This window comes from Panthera pardus, unplaced genomic scaffold (genome assembly GCF_024362965.1).
Source record: "Panthera pardus isolate Hobbes unplaced genomic scaffold, ASM2436296v1 HiC_scaffold_15, whole genome shotgun sequence".
In the NCBI taxonomy this organism is placed as follows: domain Eukaryota; kingdom Metazoa; phylum Chordata; class Mammalia; order Carnivora; family Felidae; genus Panthera; species Panthera pardus.
In genome coordinates, this window is record NW_026526710.1 from 65,310,949 (window position 1) to 65,338,424 (window position 27,476).

The window sequence follows — 27,476 nt, forward strand, 5'->3', positions numbered from 1 at the left end:
GCTTAGGTAGAATGGAAACATTTTGCTTTAGTTATGTATGTGTATTTTTAACTAAAGAATTTAAAAAAAGAAATGCTGTAGAAATGTCAATCGTTGTGTCTGTACATTGTATCACAGTCGGGCAATTCCTAACTAATTGAATTGATCACTGTGAGATTGTTCCACTTTGTTGGAGAGAAAAAGCAGGCAAACGGGCCATATCTAGTTCATTCATGGATCCTGTTTATTGAGCTGTAATCGTCTCAACCACAGAGCCAGGAACCTCGTAGTTTATTCATCCACTCTCGAAATATTTACTCATCGCCTACCATGTGCCAAGGTTTTCCAGAGGATTCAGCAGTGACAAATGAGACCAGCATGTGTGCCCTCGTGGAACTTTCGTTCTAGTCGGGGAGACAGACAATATCAAAATAAATGAAGTATAGTGTATGTCGTACTGAGGAAAAAATGCAGAAGAGGGAAATGGGGGATGTAGTAGAAAATGGGATTGTCAGGGTGGCTCTCGAGTGACATTTGAGCAAAGGTTAAGGGAAGTCAGAGGGCTAACTGGTGGAGGGGCATGATAAGTGGAGGAAATGGCCAGGGGGAGGGCCTAAGCATGTTTGAAGAACAGCAAGGAAATTGCTGTGTCTGGACCACAGCTAGCAAGGGAGCAGGATAGAAAGTGAGCCAGAGAGGAAAGGGGGTTCCATTGGAAGGTGAAGCCAATCCAGGGTTTCACCGAGGAGTGACATGACAGGCCCGCAGTGTGAAAGCATTCCTGAATTGAATTCTTTGACAGCCTGTGTTATTTTGGTCACAACATCCAAATCCAAAAAAAAAAAAAAAAAAAGCTGCAGACCAAGTCATCCCTGGGTACAGTGTGGAGCCTGATGCAAATCTCTACATGTGCTGCTAACACCCACCACCCTAGAAAAGCTTCTATTTTACCTCAGGAATGCTAAAGGTCAAAAGCAAGAACAATAGAGTTATGAGCTCTGGAACAATTTTGGCTCCACAAGGTCAAGATTCTTCACCCCCCACTTTTGCATGTCTGGTTGAAGGCAGGGGGTGATACTAGGAAGTAGGGCAGGGAGGCTTAGCCTGGGATATTCATGCCAATGGCCTGATGGTATATTCCTGGTCAGAGCAAACCTCATCTAGAGAATCTTATGCTAAGATTTCCTGAATCATTCTTCTCTTCTAAGTGTTTGGTATTAATGCACTTGTTCATTTCATGGTTCACGATCCGCTATTTCTGTAAAACCAGGGGCACTTTGTCTAACAGGATTTTTTTAAAGCTATTTTAAGGTTTGAGAAACAGCCTGGGAGATGTTTGGAAGCAAAATTTTAATATTGGAATCACTGGGGTTTTGATTTGTCATGAAGACAAAAAGATAATGAGTCCTGGCCAGGTCTTTCTGACAAGTGGGATGGGCAGGAAGACCTATTTGGAAGGCCTCCGTGAGGCAGAGGAAGAAGGTATCCGAAGGCTTCGGGAGATGGGAATGCTAGAGTAGGTGTATAATATGACACCACCTCACCCATCTCCTGACTGTATTCTCCCCGAGGGTCCAGGGGGTAATCCTTTCACCAAACTTGGGAGAGATGCATTTGTCGGGGGAGAGGCCCAATATCCTTGAAAAGCACCGTGGTGGCTCTTCTCTATGGGCCAAGAGTGACGGTGGGGGCTGCTATCTTTAGACTAGACTCCCTGACTTAAGTGGGGATGATGGAACCTGGGAGCAAGAGGTGGTATTTAACTGCCAAAGACAAGGTGGGTGAGGTTGCTGAAAGATTAGCAGAGCCAAAGCAGTAACCAGAATAGTATAACCATCAGAACGTTGCTTTGCCCAGGTAGTTGATAGTGATATTCCTTGGGCTGAAACAGATGGGCAGGCTACTAAAGGCTTACATGATTTGCATGAATGGAAAAACTCTAGATGTGGTAAAGGTCAATAGAAGGTCATGGACCTGAAACCAATTCCCAGACTTGGGCTAGTTCTTAGACCCAGAGTCCCTCGAGTGGTAGGGAGGAAAAGTCCCGTTGAGGAAATCCTGCTGCACAGCCAACAGTGTTCATTGTCAGTCTTCCTCCCAACCTTCCCTAAAGAGCCCACGGCTGCTCATCAGGGTGACGGTGCATGAGGAAAGGGATGGAACCAGACTTTTGGAAACTAGTGTAACCTGTAGACCCAAAGTGCCACTACCATCCACCAATCAGATGATCGATGGATCTTGGTTCTGGTCCACCTCAAAGTCCCCAAACCCACCGTGTGGTTATTTCTGCGGTTCCGAAAATCATAGCTGGAAAAAATATATTACCAAGTGGCAGCACCCCCACATTGGTTAGCATTGGTTAGATGAGAAAGCATCTCTTCTTTCAGGTTCCTGAAGGCTGAGTTTGCCCAGCGCTCGGAGCACTTCCCATCCATAGACAGTTACTCCCAGATGGTTGTCCCTTGGGGCAGTGTCTGCATGGGGTGACAACTCTGGCTGGTGGCTGGTGAGGTCTAGCATGCTGCATTTGCTGAGCATGACGTAGTAAACTGTAGCAGACCGTGAAGGACAGGGAAGAGAAAACAGGTCTCAGTTCTGCCGTGACTTTCCTGTGTGTTGCTGGGCAGGTCACTTTATCTTTCTGAGCCTTGGTTTTCTCATCTTGAAGAAGAAAGGTTGGGCTAGAAGCTAGTGATTCTCAGCCTCGGTTGCATATTAGAATCACTCAGGGAACTTAAACATTACTAATACCTAGGCTCTATACTAGAGACTTTGATTCATTGGTTTGGGGTAGGGACCTACATTGGGGTAGCACTGACATTTTGAACGTCTCCTCCAGGCAATTCAAATGTGCAGGCTGCGCGAGCTCATCCTGAAGGCCCCTCCCTTCCAGCTCTGACAGGAAAAGCCTCCACAACATTCTTCACCAAGGGAGAGAAAGAGACTCTGACATATTTGAAGTCACAGCTCTAGAGGGCTTTTGAAGGAGAAAAACCTGAAAACCCCTATTCCCCAAATTAAAATCTGTAGTATTTCTCCTTTGAGGGAGAAGAACTTTGACTGGCTAGACTACAGAGAGGCTGGGTTGGGGAATAGCCCAAATATTTGTTCCAGCCATTTCAATGACATTTTGGAGGGCTGATCAAAGATCTGTCTACTGTTTTTTGCGTGTGTCCTAGACACGGGCCAAAATCTGTCCTTATGTTTAATATCTGCCTTGTCATACCACGGTTATTATGTGGATTCAGAAAGAGACCCACACTTTCGCTTACCGAGGGCTGCTCTCACTTCTGTGTCTTATTCCTATCTTCATCTCTGGCCTGCCTTTGAAAAAGGGTTGCTCCTATTCTGTGAATAGTAGTATTGGTTTTAGTTCATGAGCCTGACTCAACCACAAACTAACTGAGTGACCTTGAAGAGGTAGGTATCTTTTTCTCCCTGGGCCCATGTTTCCTTATTATTTATTTATTTATTTATAAATTTTATTTATTTATTTTGAGATAGAGAGGGGGAGAAGAAGCAGGTGAGGGGCAGGGAGAAGAAGAGACAGAATCCCAAGCAGGCCCTGTGCCATCAGTGCAGAGCCTGATGTGGGGCTCAAAACCATGAACGGTGAGATCATGACCTGAGCTGAGATCAACAGTGGTATGCTTAACTGGCTGAGCCACCCAGGCACCCCAAATTTCCTTATCTTTTAAATGCTTAGCTCTAAAGCGTCTCATGGATGAAATGCTCTATACTTTCGTGTTTCATGGATGAAGTGCTCTATGCTTTCCTGTTTTGTTTCAGGTCTCTATTCTATTTTGACTTTGATTTTGTGTGTGGTGTAAAGAAAATCATCCAGTTTCATTATTTCACCTGTAGCTGTCCAGTTTTCCCAGCCCCGTTTATTGAAAAGACTGCCTTTTCCCTCTCGTATATTCTGAAATGCTCTATGCTAATGTAATTTTATGAAACCTGGCTTATCCATCCAGAATTTTAAGCTGAGCTACTTACCTAAAGCAAAATGGACTCCAAGTGGTTGCAAAACGATTGTGCTCATTGATAGCCAAGGTGGACTTGTGAAGAGCATCTTACCAACTTGGTCAACCTCAAAAGAATGGTGGCCTTTTCCACTGGTCACTTAACGACAGATAAACCCAGCTTCAAAGCACTTAGAGCAAGGGCTGCTAGATGGCACTGTTTCCCCAGATTTCCAAGGCATCAAGGTTTAGCAGATGGCTCTTGTAGGAGAATTAACAATTAATGTCCACTGTATCAGCCTGAACTGGCAGAATATGCTATACTCCAGAAACTACGGAGAACTGAGCTTTGTCAAAGACATTCTTCTGCCAGCCTGGTCCTCTGCTGGCCAAAAATGTAATCATACATATAGCCCATCCCATCCACAAATTGGTCCCACAAATTAGGGACATTAATAACAAGAGTAAAGAGGAAATATCAAAATGAATAATTCTTATACTAATTTTCTCAGTATTATTATTTTATTTTGGAGGTTTTATTCCACATATAACAGAAAATAATCATCCCTGGGCTAGAAGGTGATTGTAAGGTAAAACCAATTCTGATGTGAGTTCACTGTCTCACAGCTTGAAAAAGGAAAGCACCAAGTGAGTGAGTATCTGCTCTGAATTTGTATGGTTGCTTCTAGGGTATTGCAAACAGGGATGTAAGGGCTATAGTGTCAGGTAGAAAAGATTTCTTGGTTTTCCTGACCTTTACTTTACTAGGCCATTTGAGTTAAGGCCATTTGAGTTAAGGATTTAAGCACTACAGATATCACTGTCTTCACCCAAAGGCAAAGATGTTCTCTGTCACACAAGGAGTTAGGGAAGTCCAAAAGAGGGAAGGACAAAGAGGTCATTTGGTCCATCCTCAGCTCTGCTCCTTGTAATTTTTTCTCCCTTAACGTTCGTCACCTTCATCACCAGTATTTCCAATGATTCCCGGCTGGGTTCCTGAATGGCAAACTCCTTTTGGTAACAGAACTTTGGGGGAGGAGGGTGGCACATTTTCTGCTTCCCTGCATCTTTTCTTGTAGATATGGCCATATCGAGGGGCAGGGGGTGGTGCCACGGCCGTGTGGATCAGAGAGGGCAGCTCTCCCTGGCAGGCAGTGGCCTCACTCTGCAATCTAAAATGTGCACCTTCCGCAGAGGTCCCCCTCCCGTTACTGCCTGGCCCCGACTTCTCCTTTGCCCAGAAACCGCAAGCTGTCAAAATGAAATCATTTACTGCTCCATTCTCCCTCTGCCACGCCGTTCACAGATCACTTTTGCAGGCTGGGGAGATGGAAAGAATGAAACCCACGCATTTTCTTCATGTTTCCCTTCTAGTTTAATTCTGCCTTTTGTGAATGCATGATGGTGTGCATTGTTTAGATTTAGAAAAATGTTCCCAGTGCCAACTCCTCTGGTGTGTGTCTCAAAAAATCATTTTCAATCAACAGCGTCAACAACTCGGACTCCAGGCTGGCAATTGCGGGGGGAGGGCTTGGGGGTTTGTACCACTGGGAAGCAGAGCATCTCCCCTCCTGGCAGGGAAAAGCGAGGCCCCTTGACCTGAGGCACCAATTACTATTTTAACCACCCTCCCCCCACAGCCCCAGAGGCAGCTGGAAAGGAAACCACACACTGGGAGTTCCCACAGAGTCTTGCTGGCTCCCTAAGGCTTCCAGGCATTTGCCCATCTGGTGAGGCCTCCAGAGCAGGGGGCCTAATTAGGCGTCATCTGGCCACCTGAGAAGGCTTGGTGGACCTTCCCCCCACTTCCCCCTCCTCCAGGCAGGACTCCACTCTCCCAGCTGCGGATCTCTGGAGCTTGTTTGGTTGAGCAGCTGCTCAGGCTAATTATTGGCTAGCAGGGTCCCCAAGTGGCTGCCTCAGACTGGAAGGGGGCAGGCAGAGAGAGGGCTGAGGGACATAAAGGGACAAGGAGGGGAACAATATGAGGGGTGGGCAGAGAGGGGATAGAGGGAGAAGAAACAGAGAACAGAGTTGGATGAACAGTGCAGTTCAAATCTCCCGAGCTGGAAGATGAGGAGGGGTCTCCTGACCTGCAGCAGGACAGTGGATCCCAAAGGGGGGCCCATCCGTGAGACAACCTGCTGTGCCCTCTCCACTCCCCTCCTCCCACCTCCCACCTCTCCTTCCCCACCTCCCACCTCCCCACATCCCACCTCCCACCTCCTCACCTCCCACCACATCACAATATTCTATATTCCTGCCCTTTGCTTCCCTTTTAGCACCAGCCTCTACCCAGCCTTGCTCCTTCAGTCCAGGTACTAACCAACTGTGTTTTCTTAGGAGAACATGGCCTTGGAGCCCTAATTTTGGGGATAAGCTTTTGGAAGAGGATGTTGTTTAACTCCCAATTATTCTTTGCTCTTGTTGGACTTTTTGGCACACAAGTGTGTCCATGTCTTAAGGTATTTTGCACCCTAAACCATGGCAGGTGTCCAGTGCCTTAGCCAATAGGTGAGCCAGACTCCGCCCACCCATCCTCAGACATTTTCCCTTTGTCTTCTGGGCAATCACCCTGTGACATGAGAGGAATGGGAAGAATATCGGGAAAAATTAAGGGGAAGCAGAATGGAAAGTAGAATTAGCTACAAGGTATTGTGTTGGCAGAAGATGCAACCTCCAGGCCACTGATGTCCCACTGTCGGCTTGAACCATCACTTGCTAGAAAACCGAGCTGAGTCACTGACACACTTAATTCCATGGATTTCCTCTCTTGTAAAGTAGGATCGTTTGAAGCAATAATGTGGTGAGTCAGGGGAGCATCCCTGGACTAGGTCAAAACTCACTCTAGTTTAATTTCTGGCCGTTATATCTGGGGTATGTGATCATGGGTAAAACATGGCATTTTCCTCTCTCTTCCAATATTCTCATTGGAAAATATAAGAGAATGATTCTTTTAGTGTGCTAGAAGTTACCATTTTCTGAGCATATTAGAAGTTAGAATTTTACGTTTCTGTATTTGGTTTAACAGGGCTCAAGAGGGAATGGCTGTCTCCTCTCCTGTCCCCAAACAGCCACAGTACAATTGAAGGCAGTTTTGCTCCAGGAAAGGAAAACGAGTGTATGGAGAACAGCCATTTTGAGACTCGTGCTACGTGCCCCAGACCTCAGAAAGGTGGGCTGTACAAGATGTACACAGATTAAGGACAGTTGAAGCAAGAATTGGATGGGTGGTGGGATTTTCAGGGTGGTGGGAAGATAGTCGCAGGATTTTGAAGTCTTGTCTGGTTCCCTTATAACTGTCCGTCCATCCCTTGTGAACCCAGGGCTGGTGTGGGAAGCCTCAGACTGCAGTAGAAGGATTCTGAGATGTGAATTCATCAAACAATATTCACAAGCATGGGCCATTCTCTTCAGAACACTAGAATCGTTTGATTCCATTAGTCATAGGCTGTGGTCATCTTTGGCCCTTCCAAAGGGCCTCTGGGTGTAAATCCCAGGTACACAGAGGGGATCCAGGGACGTAAGCAAATAAGAAGAATCCTTTTACTAAAGGGTGTCAGCTCTCAGCTGGGTATAGACTGGTGGGAAGTATAATTTCTTCAGCCCTAGAGTAAGAGACATTGCTTTAAATTACTCTGGGGGCCACGGTAATTCCTAGAGGTTAACAGTTACTATTTTCTGCAGGCCACTAAGCATTCTATCTTTGTTCTCAAGCTCCGATAGAAAATTACCAAATCCTTAATTGAAGCCTACAGATTCTGCAGGGAGATTTTAGGGCCTTGAGAATTGATTTGGCCCAGCCCTCTCACTCTGGTGGGCACCTCTCTGGTGTCTCGGAGACATGAAACGAACCCTCTGCTTGACTAACCCCCCAAAAAAGCTGCCCAGTGCATTCCATTGTGGGCAGTTCAGGTGTTTAGAGGACCATGTCTTACTTTCAACTGAAAGCTGCTTCCTTAAAACTTCTGCTCACTAATCCTGCTTCTGCCCTCTGGAACTACACGGGATAAATATAATCCCCTTTTCAGATGAAAGCTCTTCAGATAGGAGAAGCTGGTTATCACATTCCTTAAAGTCTTCCTTTACACAAGGCACCCGTTCTAAGTATGAAATGGTGTGAAACTCCTCACCAGCCTGCTGCAAACCTCACCATGTGCATCTATCAGGATCCAGAAAGGAAGGTAGAAACACTCGCAACATTTCCAGTAGAGACAAATTCATACGGGAGCTTTCTACGTAGCTGTGGAAGGGCAAAGGGAACAAAAAGGCAAATGTGGCAGAGATGTTAGTAACTGTGGGAAGCAGCTACCACCCCAAGAGCCAGAGGGTGAAGAAGGGGAGTGTCCCTGAGCCCAGAAGCACGGGAGGCCACTCACGGGACAGTGGCAGTGCCATGAGGGGTGGAACCTCTGAGGGGCACAGTGCCACTGATGCTGGGGCCACCAGCACTGTGTTGGCACTCTCATGCAGCCTGCAGTCAACTAAGCCCCTACTTCCATGAAGCAGGTGAGATCAAACCCAAATTTTGTCAAAATGAGTGTTTGACTGAAGATCAGGTCTCCAGTGGATCTATTTTTTTCTTTCTTTCTCAGCAGACTGCCCCTATCCTCTGGTGACTGTGCCCTTTTTTTTTCCCTTGGGAAACCTCCCTCCTGTATGCACGTGGCTGGGCTGTCGGTCACATGTGACCCCCAACAGCCCAATCCCAGGAGGGGACGGCACAGGAGACAAGCTTTGCAACTTGGGCAGAGATGCCGAGGGACATGTGGTCGGTGGGACGGAAGCGTTGATGGCACTTCCCTACAGAAGCAGTGTTTGGGTTTTCTCCTGACATCCCTGCAGCTGCTCTGATTCTCGGTTTTTCCAAGACTCTGTTGTTCACCCCCCCTCCTTTTTTTACTATTATTGCAAGCGCTTCCCAGTATCCCTCCTATAAAGTACTTTCTAGCTCAGGTTACTCAGGGTCTATTTCAGTTGCTCACAACCAAAGAACCTGGAATGCTGTGTATCTTTACCCGTATTTCCTATAGACAGGAAGAAGCCATCTGGCGTGGTGGAGAGCTATCAAATACTGACTCTGAAGCCAGCACATCAGCAATCCTCCTAACTTTCTGTCTTCACAAATATTAGAAGCCCAGGGAATTACTGCCAACCAGAAAGTAAACTCCTCTGGGTGTGCTGAAGAAAGCTATCCTTATTGCTCTGGAGTTTCAAAAATCTGTGATGCAGATGAATGTATGGGAATCGGGTCTGGAAAAAACATTTTGATGTGACAACTTTGATGTGATCATATCAAAATGGGAACATCAAAATATTAAAAAAAAATCTTCTTGTTTCCTAGAAATGTGAACAATGAACACCTCAAAGCCTCATCCCATCCCTGGGTCTGACCTTACTATGCCTCTAAAATTCACTCAGAAATGGGATGAAGGTCAGGAAGTCAGTGTGTATATAATTATATTAACTGGCACTTTAGGAAAATTTCTTTAAAAAATTAAATAGTTTTACATGGCTGTCAAAATATCTTCAAAGCATTGCATCAAAAGACCATGTATTTGATTTCCATATATCCATACAAGTCATTAAAAAGGTACCAATATATACATTTTTTCAAGAAGAGCAACCTCCCCCCACCCCCATCATCACATGCCACTTTTCAGATGGGCAGAACTGAGTTTATCAGTAACATATATACTCAGTAACTCAACTAGTTAAGAAAACTCTTCTTTATGTAATTGCCAGTCATTTCATGCTTATCCACATTGTCCATAGGGATAGTTTGACTATGACTTCTCGAGATCTTGACCCAGGAAAATGTTGGCTTCCCTTATAACTTCTTAGCATAGAAACAAGGTTAGTTGGGTAAAGCTTGTTTTGTAAAAATCAGAGTGGTACAAGTAGTTATGTTTAATAATTATATTTTAAATACTAAAAAATATTTACTCTTTTAAAAATTGGCTAGGTCCTGGGGCACCTGGGTGGCTCAGTTGGTTAAGCTTCCAACGTCAGCTCAGGTCATGATCTCCGGCTGGTGGGTTCAAGCCCTTCGTCGGGCTCTGTGCTGATGACTCGGAGCCTGGAGCCTGCTTTGGGTTATGTGTCTCCCTGTCTTTCTGCCCCTCCTCTACTCATGCTCTTTCTCTCTCTCTCTCAAAAATAAATAGACATTAAAAAACTTGGCCAGAACCTGGTTTCCAGGAGGGAAGACATAGGAAGAGAGACCCTTGAAAGACTATTGACTGGCTTCCCTTCCCACTGGGCTGCCCTTCCCAGCACTTGAAGCTACCACCAGGCTTGATTCCTGAGGGGTCTGGCCACACAGCCATTCACCCTCAGGTGTGTTCACCTTTGCTAAGGGGGGGGGGGGCTGACAATATGATGAAGTACTCTATGGGTTTTATACTTATTACCTTAAACTTTTAAAGAAAAATGAGTTTCCAGAAAATATTAAGAAAACCATTCATCTTTGGACAGCTGACTCTGAATTTGTTGGATTTTGGAGTGTAACATTTGGAGGTGGAGTGAATAAAGTGTTTCATGTTTGCAAGTATGATAGTTTGTTTTTTTTTTTTAACTCTCTCTTTTTAAAATAGGCTTCAATGCCCAGTGCAGAGCCCAGTACAAGGCTTGAACTCTCCACACTGGGATCAAGACCTGAACTGAGATCAAGAGTTGGATGCTTCACCGACTGAACCACCCAGATGCCTTGGAAGTATGATAGTTTTGTTCATGGAACTGAAGTTCAGAAAGGCTTGACCAAAAATAAGGATGGCCAGGAACAGCTTCTCATTCCAAAGTTGGCTCTCATTGATTAACAAGAGTTTGAGGTTACTTATGTCATACCATGGTCCAAAAAACCTCCAAAGGAATGAGTCCAAGAGCTGGTTATTTTCCAGATGAAACCTGATGCCAACTCTGTGGGGTGATGCACTAAAAATGGCAACTGATACTCTTGTAGATTTAGGCTATGTAAAACCAGTTGGCATTCTCCACCCAGAATATGGAGCAGCCAGCAGAGTTCCTGTTCTTCACTGAAATACGAGTACAGATGGTCATGTAGCTGGGAGACATCAGTCTCTTGAGGACTCCAGACTTGTGGTGGTTGTTTGGAAAGATGTCAACTACCATGTGTCACGGCAAAGTATGCTTCTGATGCCCATGTCATTTCACTGTTGAAATAGTTTTCTACTGAAATATGAGGCATTTCATGAACTGCCCTAAAATGCGTCTGCTATGGGGCTTTGATTCTCCCAATAGATTCTCACTGTAGCTTGAAGGAGGTGATAAGTTAGTTAGCTATGTCCCTTGCATTTTTGAAAGCCACCTCTGTCTTTTGTCACCACCACTTCAGGAGATAGTTCTGTCCCTTTCCTCCAGCATGGAGCCCGAGGTGGGGCTCTATCTCGCCACTGTGAGATCAGGACCTGAGCTGAAATCAAGAGTCAGTCGCTCAACCGACTAAGCCACCAGGTACTCCAATTATTACTTCATTTTAGATCACTACTTAACAAAGATACTTGGGACACGTTTTTGTTTTAAGGAGATCTTTATGGTTATGGATATGCTTGCCATAATGAAAGTCTACATATCCATAAAAAAATTATTCTCAGGTCTGGATAATTTTCACCTTTCTGTAATCCACCCATTTACTTTACTTTTCTTTTTTTTTTTTAAATTGGAGCATGTTCCTATTCCTCAAAATCCCCTCCAATACTCCATCGCTCCCTGCAGCTGCTTATACCCCACACCTTCCTCTGTGCAGTGGGATGTCATTCTCCAGAACACATTTGAGTGGCAAGGTGTTTTCTTGTCTCCTTGCCTATTACAGGTTTCAGTTTCCTACTAACCGTATTTGTTCTAGCCTTCCCAGTTTGAAGATCACTTTCCTCGATAGAGAAAGCAGTATAGGAGTTGAATTGCCTTGCTTTTCTCTGTTAGCTTTCAACATGACATCACTTGCCCCTAAGAGGCTCTTCATTCCTCATTCTTCCTGCTCTGAGCCCAGCCAAAAGCCCCCTTTTAGTGCCCTTACACTGAATTTTTTTTTTTTTTAACGTTTATTTATTTTTGAGACAGAGAGAGAGCATGAACGGGGGAGGGTCACAGAGAGAGGGAAACACAGAATCCGAAACAGGCTCCAGGCTCTTAGCTGTCGGCGCAGAGCCCGATGCGGGGCTCGAACTCACGGACCGCGAGATCGTGACCTGAGCCGAAGTCAGACGCTTAACAGACCAAGCCACCCAGGCGCCCCTACACTGAATTTTTAAGCCTCGGGGCAATTTGGACTCTGTTTTTCCTAGGATCATTATGACTGGCTAATATTCCTTGGTGATAAGTGTATAAGTGCTTCTTTTCATATTTCAGGTGTTTCTTTTTAAAATCTGTAATCATTAGAAAGCTCTCTGCATTGTTTGTTTTTATTTGCTTTTGGTTTCTTTTTTGTCAAAGACACTTCCCCTTATTTCTTCTTGATCTATGTCATTTGTTGTTATGGTCTGAATGTTTATGTTGCCCTAAAATTCATAGACTGAAATCTAATCCCCAGTGTAATGGTATTTGGAGATGGAGCCTTTGGGAGGTGATTTGGTCCAGAGGGAAGAGCCTTCATGAATGGGATTAGTAGACTGATAAATAAGGTGAAGGAGCTGTCTCACTCTTTCTCTGTGCCACGTGTGGATGCAAGGAGAAGTTGGCAGTGTGCAACTCAGAAGGGGTTTTTCCCAAGAATCCCACCATGCTGACCCTGACCTCTGACTTCCAGCCTTCGGAACTGTGAGAAATAGATTTCTGTTGTGTATAAGCCCCCCAGTCTGTGATACTTTGTTACAGCAGCCCAAATGGACTAAGACAAATGTTAGTGTTCAGGTAGACGTTTTTCCTGTGAAAACTTATTTCTTCTTTTAGCCATTTTAACTTTTAGAATGTTGCCAAGGAGTCATTCCTACCTTTTCTCTGAACTTTTACAAATTATTTTTTTCCCTAAAATCTAGAATTTATGTATAATTATGGCCAATGGTTATGTTGGGGAACAAGAATGTCCTGTTCCCTTCAAGGTCCTTCTAGCCAGACTTAGAATCAAATTGACATGAGACAGGTTAACATGGGAAAATCAAATTTAAGAGTGTATGTACAGGGAATCTACACAGACATGGAAATCCCAAAGGCAGGAAAAATAAGGTATATATGTCATTCTGGACTAAGGAGAAGGGGTAGGGGTCTGGGACTTCTTTTGAAAGAAGGGATGCAATTCACAGGAAGATGAAAAAGAATAAAGGTTTGGGAAACAAGTATTTTCTGGGCTACTCAGAAACAGTGGGGCATAGAGGACTTTACCCAAACAGGTCTTGTTAGGTTCCTCCCTGTCTGCCATACCTAGTTTATATCATAATGTAGCTATCTATCATGATAGTTCTCTTCCTATAAATTCTTTTTAGGCACATGAGTGAGAAGTAAAGAGCTTTTCTTTTATTTGCTGGGTTTTGATTGCTTTTTAACTCAAAATAATCTTTATGCCAAAGTGGCCCATCTTGGGGTGGCCTGCCCTTGGACCCCAACAATTCCTTCATTCTTTGGCTGTTAATAGTTCCACAAGGATGATAGTCACTTTATCTGGCTATTTATTTGACTACACTAGGGTTAGTGCCTAAGGGTTGTGCCTAAGGCTTAGGAAGAAGGCTCAAACAGTAGCTGCAAAACCAGGGGCTTCTGAATTTGGCAGATCTGGATTCAAATCTCCACAGACCCTCTGATGATCTTAAACAATCCACTTGACCTGTCTGACTCATAAGGTTAAAAATTGAGTCAATTATACAACTTTGCAGGGATGTTTTTAAAATCATAAAGAATGTAAAATTTGCTCAGTGAATGGTAGCTATTGTTATTACTGCCTGAATAATACAAAGAGAATTCTGAACACCGCTGGGGACAAAAGGTCCTTAACATACAAGGGTAGGCCCATAATGTTAGCAGCAGACCTGTCCACTCAGTAATGTTTATGATCTTTTGGAATACATTCCTGCTCCAGCATATGTGCTGATATATGTTCGTGAGCTTTCTGTCCTCGCTCCAGGCCATCTTGGCGACTGCTCTTGATTGGGGTCTTCTGGCACCTAAGACAGGAGGGTCGTAGCCCCGCAAAGAAGATGAAAAAGTCACTGGAGACAATCAACCCTAGGCTCCAACTTGTTATGAAAAGTAGAAAGTGTGCTCTGGGGTACAAGCAGACTCTGAAAATGATCAGACATGGCAAAGTGAAACTGATCCTCCTTGCCAACAACTGCCCAGGCTTGAGGAAATCTGAAATAGAATATTGTACCATGTTGGCCAAAAGTGGTGTCCATCACTACAGTGGCAATAAAATTGAATTGGGCACAACATGTGGGAGATACTACAGAGTATGCACACAGGTTGTCATTGATCCAGGTGATTCTAATGTCATGAGAAGCCTGCAGACTGGGAAAGGTACATCACGCAAACATTTTTCTTTACTAAAACTGGCCAGAGCTTGTTAAAAGGAAAAAAGTGTGTGTGAGTTGGTAGTGTAGCATAAATAAGTAAAGCTACAATAGGTATCATTAGGGTCGAAATATAGACATATTGACCAACAAGCATACTGATTGAGCACACAGTTTCCGAAGCTAAACTGAATGCTTAAAGTCCTTCTGGGCCACATATTAGCTTTGTGATCTTGGGCAAATGGCTGGGATATTTTGTGTTCCCATTTCTAACTCACTTATCTGTTACAAAGATTTAAATGTATAAATACATGTAATTGTTTAGAATGTCACCTGGCACATGGCACTTAATGATGTTAGCTCTTATTACCTTGCTGAGGACGGCATTATGTAAGACAGAGCTGAGAATGCCAGAAGCAATAGCATTCCCATGTCAACCAGAGAATCTGCAACAACACTGAGAAATCCTCAGAGATAAACAGGGCTAAGGAAATGAACAAAAGGAAGGTACTGAAACATGTTCACAAGAAAGCTTAGGTTGATAAGTCCTTCCATTGGGAAACATATAGGCATGTCTGGAGGTAATGGTTTCAGTCATGATGTTGTACGAGGTTAGTTTATAAGGGCAGCTGAACATTTACCATCAATTTGAGGGTATCTCTTGCTGAATAATTACAGCCTCCATTTGAGTGGGCTGTCCAAGTGCCCCCTACCCTTTTAGGAGAGTAGAGGTGTGCACCATTCTCCAAGATGGGTTGTAGGTGAACCCATGGGTAGGCAGTTATATATCTTTATAAATCCTTCTCCTCCTCTTTGTTTTTTTGGCAGTCAGTCAATCAAGCTTTAAAAAGATGGGCCCTCAAAGGCTACATGGTGGGATTAAAGTCAGGGATAGTAGCAAAGAAGAGAAGCATTTGAAACAAGGTCAGTGCCCTTCAGGATTATTTTTTAGACTCTAAGCAAACAAAAAACTGCTCAGAGCTAAAACGAACGTGTTTTCAAATGCGAGAAACTCTTCTTAAGCTTCCAACTTTGGCTCAGGTCATGTTCCTATGGTTTGTGAGTTCGAACCCCACTTTGGGCTATGTGTTGACAGCTCAGAGCCTGGAGCCTGCTTCAGATTCTGTGTCTCCCTCTCTCTCTGCCCCTCCCCAACTCATGCCCTCTCTCTCTCTCTCTCAAAAATAAACATAAAAATATTTTTTTAATACTGGGCATGGTAATAATAACATGTAACCCCAAGTGTGTTTATAAGGAGTAAGTGAGTTAATACAGCGCCTGGCACACAGTGAGCACTCAGCCTGGTTAGCTTAATCTTTAGGTAGATTTCCCCTAGAAAGCCATTGGCCCTGGACTCTTATTTTTGGGGAGATTTTTAATTACTGATTCAATTTATTTACTGGTAATGGGCCTGTTGAAATTTTCTATTTCTTTCTGTTTCAGTTTTGACAGTTTATCTGTTTCTAGGAATTTGCGCATTTCTTCCAGATTGCCCAATTTGTTGGCATATAATTGCTTATAATATTCTTTTATTATTGTTTGTATTTCTGCGATACTGGTTGTGATCTCTCTTCTTTCATTCATGATTTTAGTTATTTGGGTCCTTTCCTTTTTCTTTTTGATTAATCTGGCTAGGGTTTTGCCAATTTTGTTAATTCTTTCAAAGAACCAGCTCCTGGTTTTGTTGATCTGTTTTACTGTTGTTGTTTTTTTATTTCGATATCATTGATTTGTGCTCTAATCTTTATTATTTCCCTTCTTCTGCTGGTTTTGGGCTCCATTTGATGGTCTTTTTCCAGCTCCTTTAGGTGTAACATTAAGTTATGTATTTAAGACCTTTCTTCCTTCTTTAGGAAGGCCTGGATTGCTATAGACTTTCCTCTTATGGCTGCCTTTGCTGCATCCCAGAGGTTTTGGACTGTCACGTTTTCATTTTCATTGGCTTCCATGTTCTTTTTAATTTCCACTTTAATTTCTTGGTTATATCATTCATTCTTTAGTAGGATGTTCTTTAATCTCCAAGTATTCATGGTCTTTCCAATTTTTTTCTTGTGGTTGATTTCAAGTTTCATATGCATGGTACGATCTCCATCTTTCTGTACTTGTTAAGGGCTGATTTGTGATCCAGTATGTGATCTATTCTGGAGAATGTTCCATGTGCACTTGAGAAGAATGTGTATTCTGCTGCTTCAGGATGAGATGTTCTGAATATATCTGTTAAGTCCATCTGGTTCAATGTGTCATTCAAAGTTACTGTTTCCTTGTTGATTTTCTGCTTAGATGATCTGTTCATCGTTGTAAGTGAAGAATTGAAGCCCCCTAGTATTGTGGTATTGTTATCAATGAGTTTCTTTATGTTTGAAAGCTGTTAAGTAACTAACTGGTGGTTATAAACTGAGAAACATTTCTTTGTTCAGGAATTCCTCTCTCCACCTTCCATAAACATTCTTGTTTATCAAAAGTAAAGTTTGAGGTAGAGTTTTGAGAGATTCTAGTCTACTTATACCTATTTGAATTAATTCAAAATTCTACTGACTCCTCAGAGTTGATTCAAAACACCATTTCCTCTAGGAAGCCTCTCCAACTACTCCCAGTTATATAGTGAGTCTCACTCATGGCTGCTCAGTGCACATGTGGCCCAAACTTCATATGCTGTCAATTGGCTGACATCACATTTTTTATTTCCTTCTCCTGTTTCATCTGAATAAATCTTTTGTTCTGAAGTGTATTTCCAGATAATTGAAGACAGTATATATTCAGCATTTTTCAAAAGTATAATGAATGAATTTATTTCTTTTTTATAATAGAAGTCTGGCATACAAAGGGCAAACTGGGTGGTGACATTTAAAAATCATCATCAAAAAAGAGTTGAGTTAGGGGCACCTGGGGGGCTCAGTCAGTTAAATGTCTGGCTCTTGGTTTGGGCTCAGGTCATGATCTCACAGTTTGTGGGTTTGAGCCCCCGTCAGACTCTGTGCTGACAGCAGAGATTTGCTCCTCTCTCTGTCCCTCCCCTGCTTGTGCTCTCTCTCTCTCAAAATAAATAAATAAACATGGAAAAAAAAAAAAGAGTCGAGTTAGTTTGCTTGTGTTTAAGGTCTGGTTGCTCTTATTTTGCTCTATGACCCTATGTGAGTTCTCTAAACTCGCCAAACCTTGATTTCTTCATCTGTAATAGAATCATTGAGAACTAAATGGCATAAGCCACATGCCTGAACCAAATCGGGTTCTGGACAAATGTTGGTTTATAACCAGTGTCAGTGGATCTTCTCCTCTCGATCAATGAGACAACTTTGACTTCCATCCATCCCCTTGCGTCCTGATCAATTGACAGCCCAAGTGAGTGATGACTTTCGGAGAGCTTTTTCTGTCAGTCCTGGCTTTTGGTTGAACTCCCAGGAACTTTTTATGGCCATTTTCAACTCTTAGCAGTTCTTAAGCTATATAATGATAAATATATCCTGAATCCTTAGTAAGAATGCAAATTCCAGGACCACAGCCTGGATGATCTTGATTCCTTAAAGCCAGGAGGGGCTCAGGATTCTGCATTTTCAGCATGCACTGAGTGATTGCAGGTGATTCCCATGCAAGTGCTGTAGGAAACACACTTTGAGAAATTTCTAGCGAGGTTTCTAGGCCCTAGAAATAAACTCCTCATCTGTGGATCCAAAAAAGCCTCTAAGCAAGGGTGCATGCACAGACTTTAGGGACTCCGTGAGCTCTCTGAAATTGAAGGCAAGTCACATGTATATACATTTCTTTGGGGAGATGTTTGACTTTAGCTTTCATTTTATATACTTTCATAAACCCTCTATCCCAGTGTTCCCTCTAAACTAAAACAAAACAAAAAAACCTTAAGAGCTATATCTTCATGCTCCAGGCCATTTTCCACCCAGCCCTCAGAGTCTATCTGTCTCTAATAGCCAACCGGACATGGACAGAGCTGTGTCAGCAATTAGTGTACCCACCGCCCCCAACGCCTACAGAGTGCTCCCACACCAAACTCTCATTGTTTTTTATGGCCAACAGGTGGGTCCTCCTCGCCAGGCACAGCTGCATGCCATGGGCAGGAGTGGAGCCTGCAGATGTGGCTTATGTGGCTTATCTTCAGCAGCTTACACCCCTGCTGAGCACAAGTCTTGGAGAAAGCCTGCTATGGCCTCTGTGTGGGTGCCCAGTGAAGGCAAGCCCTTGTCTGGGTTTAAAATTGTCTGCCGAGGTCCAATGTTAGGAGTTCTGTGTTTTGCAGGTTGCTCATGGAGTATCTCCACAGGAATCCAAATTATCTATGCTGGGGAAGGTCTGAACCTCTGTGACAACCTGGTTACTCTCTCTCTCTCTCTCTCTCTGGGAAACTTGGCCACACTGAAGCTCCCTCGGGCACTGAGCCTAACCCAAGGTAAGATTTCCCTTTCTCCTTACCTGGGAACACAGTCCAAACAAATCAGCTCCCTGGAAGATGGTGGAGAGCTTGCTCTCTGCTTGTACCCATAGTCCCTTTGATTCCATTTTCTCTGCTGTACGCCTGTGGGGTAAGAGCTGCCTGGACCAGTATTCATTTAAGTGCCTTGTCTCCTAAGCTCTTCTTTTATTAGAGAAACATCAAAGATCCTCTCTTCACTACCAGTACCACTAATGCCTCATTCGCCTTTCATGGGAATCCTGTTTCCCCTCTAATGGCCATTGATATGTACTGGGCTTTGGGACATCTACAAATGGCTCAGGTTATTTGCTGGTGATGCATGTATGTGTTCTTCCTCTAAATATCTTCTGTCCCAATCTTTAGAGCTGATTACCTCTGGGTTTCATTTTGTGAAACGTGGTGCTGGAATGTGAGAGGGCACAGAGGAAGGTGACAGGATGCTGGTGTGGCCAAGCAGCTTTACCTGATGTCTCTTGTGATCTCTGAGCCACCTAAAGGCCTCCTTGGTCCTTTTTTTTTGTCCTTTCCTCCCATGACAAAGCTTTCCTGGAGAAGTCCAGCATTGATTCCTATGCTGCTGGTAAAAATGTCACCCTAGGTCTGGAGATGAAGTGCCTTTTGTATTCACTTCCATGCCTTCCATGGCTCTGTTCTCCTGCCTGGTAGCTTATTCTGTATGAAGAGCTTAGCAGCAATGGGCTCTGGAAGAGAGCAGGCAAATATGGTGATATAAAATGCTAACAACAGCAGATGGCAGGAAAATTTCCTTTAAATTCAGATGAGCAGTTGCTTCTTCTGGTGGGCTTTTATTATTAAATTTATTTCCATCATTTGGCTAGATAGGTCTCTCCTTGTGCTCGCTTATCATGTGCTGAAATCATCTTGCTTTTAATATCGGAAACAAGGAGCTGTTCGTTATACCAATTATAAATATATCCATATGGTCCCATGTGTAATCGTCAACTCAGTAACACAGATGTAGCCTTCATATTTGGAGGGAGTAAATGTTCACCTTATTCTAGAGAAAATGGTAAGCTTCTAAGCTTTTAGGTGCCTACCAACCTTTTTCTTTAGGATAAAGTGAGCCTTTCTGGGAGCCAAAAATTATTGATCCTTTAATTGATTTCAAATACCTTATCTTTATCTTAGCCCCAGAGGTCCTGACTCTAATCTCTGTCTTATAACTGTTGAAACTTAGTGCTCTGATATTAAGCCATCTGTGCTCTCTCCGTGAATTTGTGATTTTTTTCATTTCCAATATCTATTAGGAGGAACCAAAGCTCATCAAGTTCTTTGGAAATTGAATTAAAGTGATTCTTTTACCGTTTGTCCTCCCTGCCAAAATAAAATTCTTTATCGCTGTTATAGGCAACATCTCCCTTATCACCCACTGCCTTCCTGCTCCATAGTTATATTACCATCAGTGTTGTTTAATTTCATATGTAGCCAAATTGGCATCAGCTTATATATATATTTTTACAATTTCCAGGTCAGGAATCCTAGAATTCCAAGGACAGAAAAGGAAATCCAGAGGTCATATAATTCAGTCCTCTAGTTTTCCAAAGAAATGTTCAAGTCATATGGAAGGAATTTATTTTCAAGCAACACATTCTCTGCAACGAGATGGCTACAGAAAGGCTAAGGGATACCAATGGGGCGTTAAAATGAAATGCCTCCTGTTTTTTCACAGGATCTCTAGGTAGTAGTAAGGGACCTTCAGTGCCAGGGGAAGACCATCACAGGCAATTTTGTGAACCCAGTGATAAACCTCCTATTGAAGAGAGATGTGCAGTGAACCTGATTATTTCTCAAAGAACTGTCATTTTCCCAAGAGCTGGCATTTTCAACCTCTTGAAGAACACCAACCACTGTTATCACAGCTCTAACTTGAGCAATCAATCAGGGGTTTGAAACATTAAACTCGAATACATAATTTTAAAGGGGATAATTTTAGCAAGATTCACCCTGAACTGAAACAGCTCCAGTCAGCCCTTCTCCAACAAGAGGGTCACTGCTTGCTTTTCTTGGCACTGACAATTCCCTCCCTAATTCTCCCCATCCTCCTTTCCAACCAGAGGAAATGAGGTGCCAGGCCATGGATTTATGAGATCCCTGAGAAGAATACCCAGAAACTTTGAAAAAGAGGCAAATATAGTCTACTCAGGAGAACTCCCAAGAGGAAGAACTGACTCTTGTTGCACTGCTAAGCAAGCTGCACTTTCCAGGGTAAGAATGACACCAGTGGAAAAGGCGGTCTGAAACTTATCTCTGACCCTATCCGATATCACAAATGATACAAATTCTGTTTTGGAAACCCAACAAACCAGTTTAAATTTAAATTCTTAACTGATGTTCTCATGGCTAATCACATAGCCCTTATTTCTTCTTAGCTAGCCAAGGGGAAATTTATGCTATAGCAAACACATTGTGTGTGTGTGTGTGTGTGTGTGTGTGTGTGTGTGCGCGCGCACCTAAATAGAAGCCTGTAATTAGTCTAGAAAAGAAAGCACCATTTGGATCTCAAGAAGAGACCATTTGGAATTTGGAACATGTTTTCACTGCCTGGATTTGGTAATCTAAGTCCCTGTCTTCAGGGTCTCTTATAAGAAGGGATACCCATTTTTGTTTCTGTTTCTGGTAATTGCCTGTGTTGCAGTTGGCTGATGCCTCCTGTCCAGAGTTATAAATGCCACTGTGCGGCCATTGTCTTGTCAGATGTTAAGCTACTTGTTCTGCAACAAAAGGAACAGCACCAGCAGTAAACCCCAGGCCCACCATAGACTAGTTCCTGTGGTCTGTTCAACCTCCTGATCAGCAAAAGCTCGGCAATGGTGGCAATCTGAATATCTTAGATGAGTGTCCTGCAGCCTAACTTTATCTGTCCTTGGCCAAAAGGGGTAGCTGAGGAAGGAAAGCAGCTCTGACAGCCAGGAATTCACCTGGCTCTGTCAGTGGGGCAGTGGCATCACGAGGTGCTTCCTGTCAATTAGAGCTAGGCTTTGGTGTTCCCCCTTTTAATTATAGACCATTTCAAAGAACAGCAATGCCAGGCAAGGCCACTCAGAAAAGGCACAAACAAGATCATTCTGTAATCATGTCTGAACACAGACAAAAACATAAACATTGTCTCCACCACAGAATGACCCTCATCCTGGATAATATAAGCAAGGATTTGTCTTTACTAATCCCAGCTTCAAGCTCACTCCATCCTTATGGCCTTCTAGGTAAGAATAATAGTCACCCAACCGTAGAATTACCCTACTTCCTGACAGCATCCAAAGTAGAGCAAACCACATTTCCCTGTGAAAAGAGCAACCTGCCCACCAGAAGCCCAAATTCCCTAGTCCCTTCTAACACCCTCTTACTGAGGTACCCTACCACTCCCCATCATGTGCATTCTCTCCTGTTGCAAAAGCTCAGTTCCCTGACCTTTGTTCAGCTGCAGATGTGTTCATGGTGGTCTTTGGATGAAGGGCTCCTCTTGTGCTATTTCACATCTCAGCAAACATCCTCACTCAAGCATTCTGCTAAAATAGATCATGGGTATCCCCATGGGATCATGAAGTCATACCTGACATCTTCCTGTAACCCCATCCTGCATCGATCACAAATCCTGATCATTTTTACCTTATAATAGCTCTCATAACCCTTTCCTTCTCTACATCTTCAAAGTAACCTCTGTTTTCCAGGTGACAAACATCTCTCCCCTCACCTACTGCCCACCACGAGTCTCTAACCTAGTCTTCCTGCTGCTCCCTTCAGTTTCTCCAATCTGTATCCCATACTGCAGCTGGAGTAATTTTTTCTAATTAGAAAACTTACAGAGCCAGTGTCATGTTGAAAGCACTATGCTTCCTAAAGCCTCAGTTACTGACAATGGCCATGAGGGCCATAAGAAGTCTGACCCATTCTTACCTCTTTAGCCTCATCTCATGTTATTTCCCACTTTTCTGATCTAGCCACATTGGCCTTCTCTCATTTTGTTGAACACCATATACTTCCTGCTACCACAGGGGGTTTGTATATACCATCTCTCTGGAAGTTCACTCCCTTTCTCCTTCACTCTTCACCATTCAGATCTCAGTTCAACTGTGTCTTGGGCTAACCTCCTCTGACCACCCTAAGTCAGTTCATGTTATTTATATCTCATACCACATACCTCTCTCTGTGGTAGCAGAGTTGAAATTTTATTTTTATTGATGTCATTCTTTGATTGATACCTGTCTCCTCCAAAGATGCCTTACACTCAGTAAGTGCTTAATATTTGTGGAATGAGTGACAAGTCTCTGCTCTGCCACTGGTGAGCTGCCTCATTTCGAACATGTCATTTAACCTTATTAACTACCTTATCTGGTTGAGCTGCCATAACAAAGGTCTGCAGAATGAATGGCTTAAACAAGACACTTATTTTCTCACAGTTGTGGAGACTGAAAGTCTAAGATCAAGAGGTCGTCAGAGTTGGTTTCTGGTGAGAGCTCTTTTCCTGCCTTGCAGATAGCCACCTTCTTGCTGTGTTCTTACATGGTCTTTTCTCTGTGAAAAGAGAGAGAGACAGAGAGAGAGGGAGAGAGAAAAATGGATCATGGATCTTTGGTGTCTCTTTCTCTTCTTATAAGGATGCCAGTCTGCTTGGATTAGCACCCCACCCTTATGACCTTATTTAACCTAAATTACCTTCCTAAAGGTATCTCCAAATACAGTCACAGTGAGTGCTTCAATATGTGCCTTTTGGGGGACACACAATTCAGTCCATAACTTTAATCCTTAGATTTCTCACCTGTATAGAGATGAATAATTGTCCCTAGGAGATGTTATGAAGGTAAAATGCGACAGTGTATGTGAAAGTTCCCCAAGACATACAAAGTTCTAACCCAAGGAGGGTGGTAGGAGTCTACTCTTTGGTTAAGAAAGATTGTGGTTAATGTCTTCTCAAGGTAGACAAAGTTTATAGATAAGAAAGCCTATACTGGTGTGGGGGTGGGAATTGTTTTAGCTTAACATCAGAAACATAATAGGTAGAGTCATGGTGTTCAATAAAGGGCCGGGCTTCTTGGAAATTGTGAGTCCTCACGCCTGGATTGCTTCTGTGGGACACTCAGTGGAATGGGAGACTGGACCAGGAGTCTTCTTCATTCTCTTCCAAGTTCAAGCTTTGTCTTTTGTGCTGTGCTTCATGTTGCCTAGGAATGGGTCCGGAACTAATTTTCTCTGACTATGCATGTTAAGAAGTCAGCAAACTTCTAAAAAAGGGCCACATAGTAAATATATATATTTTAGGAATTGCAGGCTATGTGGTTCCTTTTTCTAGACTCAACTCTGTATTGAGTTGTAGCAGGAAAGCAGCCTTAGACATTATGTTTATGAATGTGTATGGCTGGGTAAATAAAACTTTACTTATGGATACTGAAATTCAAATTTTATCTGATTTTCATGTGTCATGAAGTATTATTTTTCTTTTGGTTTTTCCCTCCCCTATCCACTAAAAACTGTAAAAACTTTTCTTCTCTGGTGAACCTACAAAAACAAGCAGTGGGCTGGTTTGTCAACTTGTGATCTATATCATTAACTCAGAATCTGAAAAGCCATTAACTTCCTGGCTATTCTTAGACCACCAAGGCACACTGATTTTCAGGCCTGGTTGGAAAAACCTACTCTTCTCTAATTTGACTCACTGGCTAGACAGAACATTTACTTTATTGTTTCCATAAGTTTCATTTTACTGCTGGCTGTGAAAAAATTACTTATCCATTTGCCAGGTTATAACAGCTGACGCTAAGTCTCTTAAGCCAAACCTGGCCTTTTCCACACTCCCTGTGCTTCTGGCCAGCCTTAATCTCGCCATATTCTCCAAGCCCCTTAGCTGCTGCCAATGCCAAGCCCCCCAACCTGTAAACCAGCCTCTTCCAATAAGTATTTCCAATCTCTAGATTTTAAAAATACCCCGATGCCATATTTAGATTCAATTACAAAGCACAGACATGCATAGAAAAGAAGAGAAGGGTAAAAAGTGACTGATGTTTCACCAGCAGCTCTTAGGCTACTTGGCAAGAATGCTCCGTCCTATTTAAGAACCATGGGTAAACGACACTGTCATATTTTCCCAAATATCCTGAAATTAGAATGTACAAAGGCTTCTTCAAATGCCCAACCAGACACAATTCATCCATTAATGTTATTAGTGCTGGCATATTATTTGGTGATCAAGACATGTATGGAAACTTACGCTTTGAATTTCCTCTTGGTTGCTGACCACTTAGCTCTGCACTCAAGCCTTCCTCTCCTTAATAGATATGAAACTGTTAGGGGGGTGTCATAGGTGCCCTAGCAGCAGCCACCTACGGCCCATGATGTATGTTCTGTCATGGGAAATAGTGTAGGATTGCTTCTGGCTGGCCAATGCTAAATGGATTATTCTGACCATGGAGCTTGGCTTTGCAATTTTAGTCTTGGGGCTAGTCTCAAAGAAATTACCAAGTTCATTTATTGATTGATATTTATTGGTAATTTCCCATGTTCAATGTTGTGCAAAATGCCCAATTAGATGGCTGCATGCCCACATCCTGATTTTAAAGGTGCCAATTTGTGTTGCAAAGCTGTGTGTGTGCCCGTCTCAGGTATTATAGTTATTACAACCCCCTAGGGAGCTTCTCAGACAATTCTTTTCTAGTCACATTTCCATGATCCATTCATTCATCCCATCCGGCATTAATTCTGCTTTACATACTGTGTGCATTCTTTCAACAGATATTTTGATCATGCACCAAGTATAAGGAAAATATTCGACATTGAGGGTAAAAAAAGATGCACAGACACAGGCCCTTTAAGAAAATACCATGCACATTTAGTTGTGGAGGAGTTAGGCATTTTTTAAAAGACGTTAATTCAGTGTGAAAAATGGCAGAGTAGAAGTATGGAAAGAGATTCAAGTTTGGAGGCAAGGCAGGTTATGGAAAACCAAGTTGTGAAGGATCAGTGGTCTACTGGGAAGAAAATGGGAAAGAGCATTCTAGGCAGAGCAGACAGGACAGGCTTTTACCATCCAAGAGGTGCTTTTCTCCTACCCAAGCCCAATGATGTCTTCCCTTCACCCATAATCCACTTGCCTCTGTCTGCTACTCCCCTTCTTTGTAAATACCTTTTTGTGATCCCTTACTAGCTAGGCTAGCATATAATGAACCTGAGTGAGTAGCTAGTGGAAGACTGGTGTTATAGGGAAGGACTTGAAGGCCAAGCATTTTCAACTTTTGGTCTTAGGTTTCTGAGCAGAGAAGCAAGTTGATGTAAGCAATATTGCAGAATAATTTTCATGGCCATGGTATGTAACGTGAATTGGAGGGAGGAGGCTGGATTTGGGATGTCCCCTAGGAGACTTTGTTGGGGATGGACTTTCTGCTTCCCAAAGCACAGCACAGGATGTTCACTGAGTGATGGATGGGCCTAGAGATGGGCCCTCTGGGCCCTGGTGGACAGAGTGCATCTGCAGAAGTGACAGAGAACAAGGCAGAGCCTTGGAGGAAAGCTTTAACTTGCGGCTCACTCAGCCCTCCTGGGAAGAGCCTGGAATTATTTAGCAATCAGGGAAATTTGGCCAACGTGGCAGATGGGCAGGAGCAACACTTGTGCTTGGCCTCAGGTTGAAAATGAGGTAGGCTGCCATCACGCTGAGCAGGGATGGGAAAGCAGAGGCCCACAGGAAGGATGCAATGAAAGCTGCCAAGGTGCATGTCAAGCAGGACTAACAGAGTTCCAGGAGCCGGAGCCAGGAGGAAGTGATAAGTAGATACAAGGTTCCCCGCAGAACGCTGGCAGGTAGAAGAGTGTTATCAGGAAATATCCTCTTCTCACCATAGAGGGAAATTTGTTACTTGCCAGGACCAAATATTTCAAAAGCTGTTTCCCTTGAAGGCATAATCAAAATTAAGATGTCAAGTGATGGCAACGGTGTAACACTGCCGTTGAAAAGATAAATAAATTGTAGAATTGTTTTTAGATCCCTGGGAGACAGTGTGAAGAAGTGGGGGCAGCACATCCGGCTCATAGCCCAGTTAATCCCCCCAAATTGCCAGGATCTAGGGCAGGCTGTAGAATTTGCCAGACATGTTTCCTAATGCATAAAAGAGGGAGGAGGGGTGCCTAAATAAACCATTTCCAACATTTATTTCATAGCGCAGTTCAACACATTATGGCTGCATGTGTGTGTTTTATTTTATTTTATTTATTTATTTTTTAATGCTTATTTCTGAGACAGAGAGAGACAGAGCATGAATGGGGGAGGGTCACAGAGAGAGGGAGACACAGAATCTGAAGCAGACTCCAGGCTATGAGCTGTCAGCACAGAGCCCGATGTGGGGCTTGAACTCACGGACCGTGAGATCCTGACCTGAGCCGAAGTCGGACGCTTAACCGACTGAGCCACCCAGGCGCCCCTGCATGTGTGTGTTTTAAAGAAATTATCAACTTCGAAATGATGGGAAAATCCAAATCATTGTTAGTAGGAAAAAAAAATTAGCACAACTCATTTGGAAAGCAATTTGGCAATCTATGTCAAGAGCCTTGAAAATGTTCATACCCATCAATAATTTCTCTCCTAGAAAACTACTCTAAAAAGTGGTCTGAAATTCAGAAAGAAAAAAACGTTCACTGTACTATAATTTT

The 27,476-nt window shown here is 43.2% G+C and overlaps 1 protein-coding gene and 1 pseudogene across 1 annotated transcript; both read left to right on the top strand.

Moving 5' to 3' along the window:
* Positions 1-937: 937 nt before the first annotated feature.
* Positions 938-11,120, top strand: LOC109275596 (protein NipSnap homolog 3A-like; annotated as a pseudogene).
* Positions 11,121-13,382: 2,262 nt separating this feature from the next.
* Positions 13,383-21,583, top strand: LOC109275595 (60S ribosomal protein L30-like). The gene is made up of 4 exons (XM_019463804.2): positions 13,383-13,386; positions 13,995-14,405; positions 18,322-18,427; positions 21,478-21,583. The coding sequence occupies exons 1-4, from the start codon at positions 13,383-13,385 to the stop codon at positions 21,581-21,583; spliced, it is 627 nt and encodes a 208-aa protein (XP_019319349.2).
* The last annotated feature ends 5,893 nt before the right edge of the window (positions 21,584-27,476 follow it).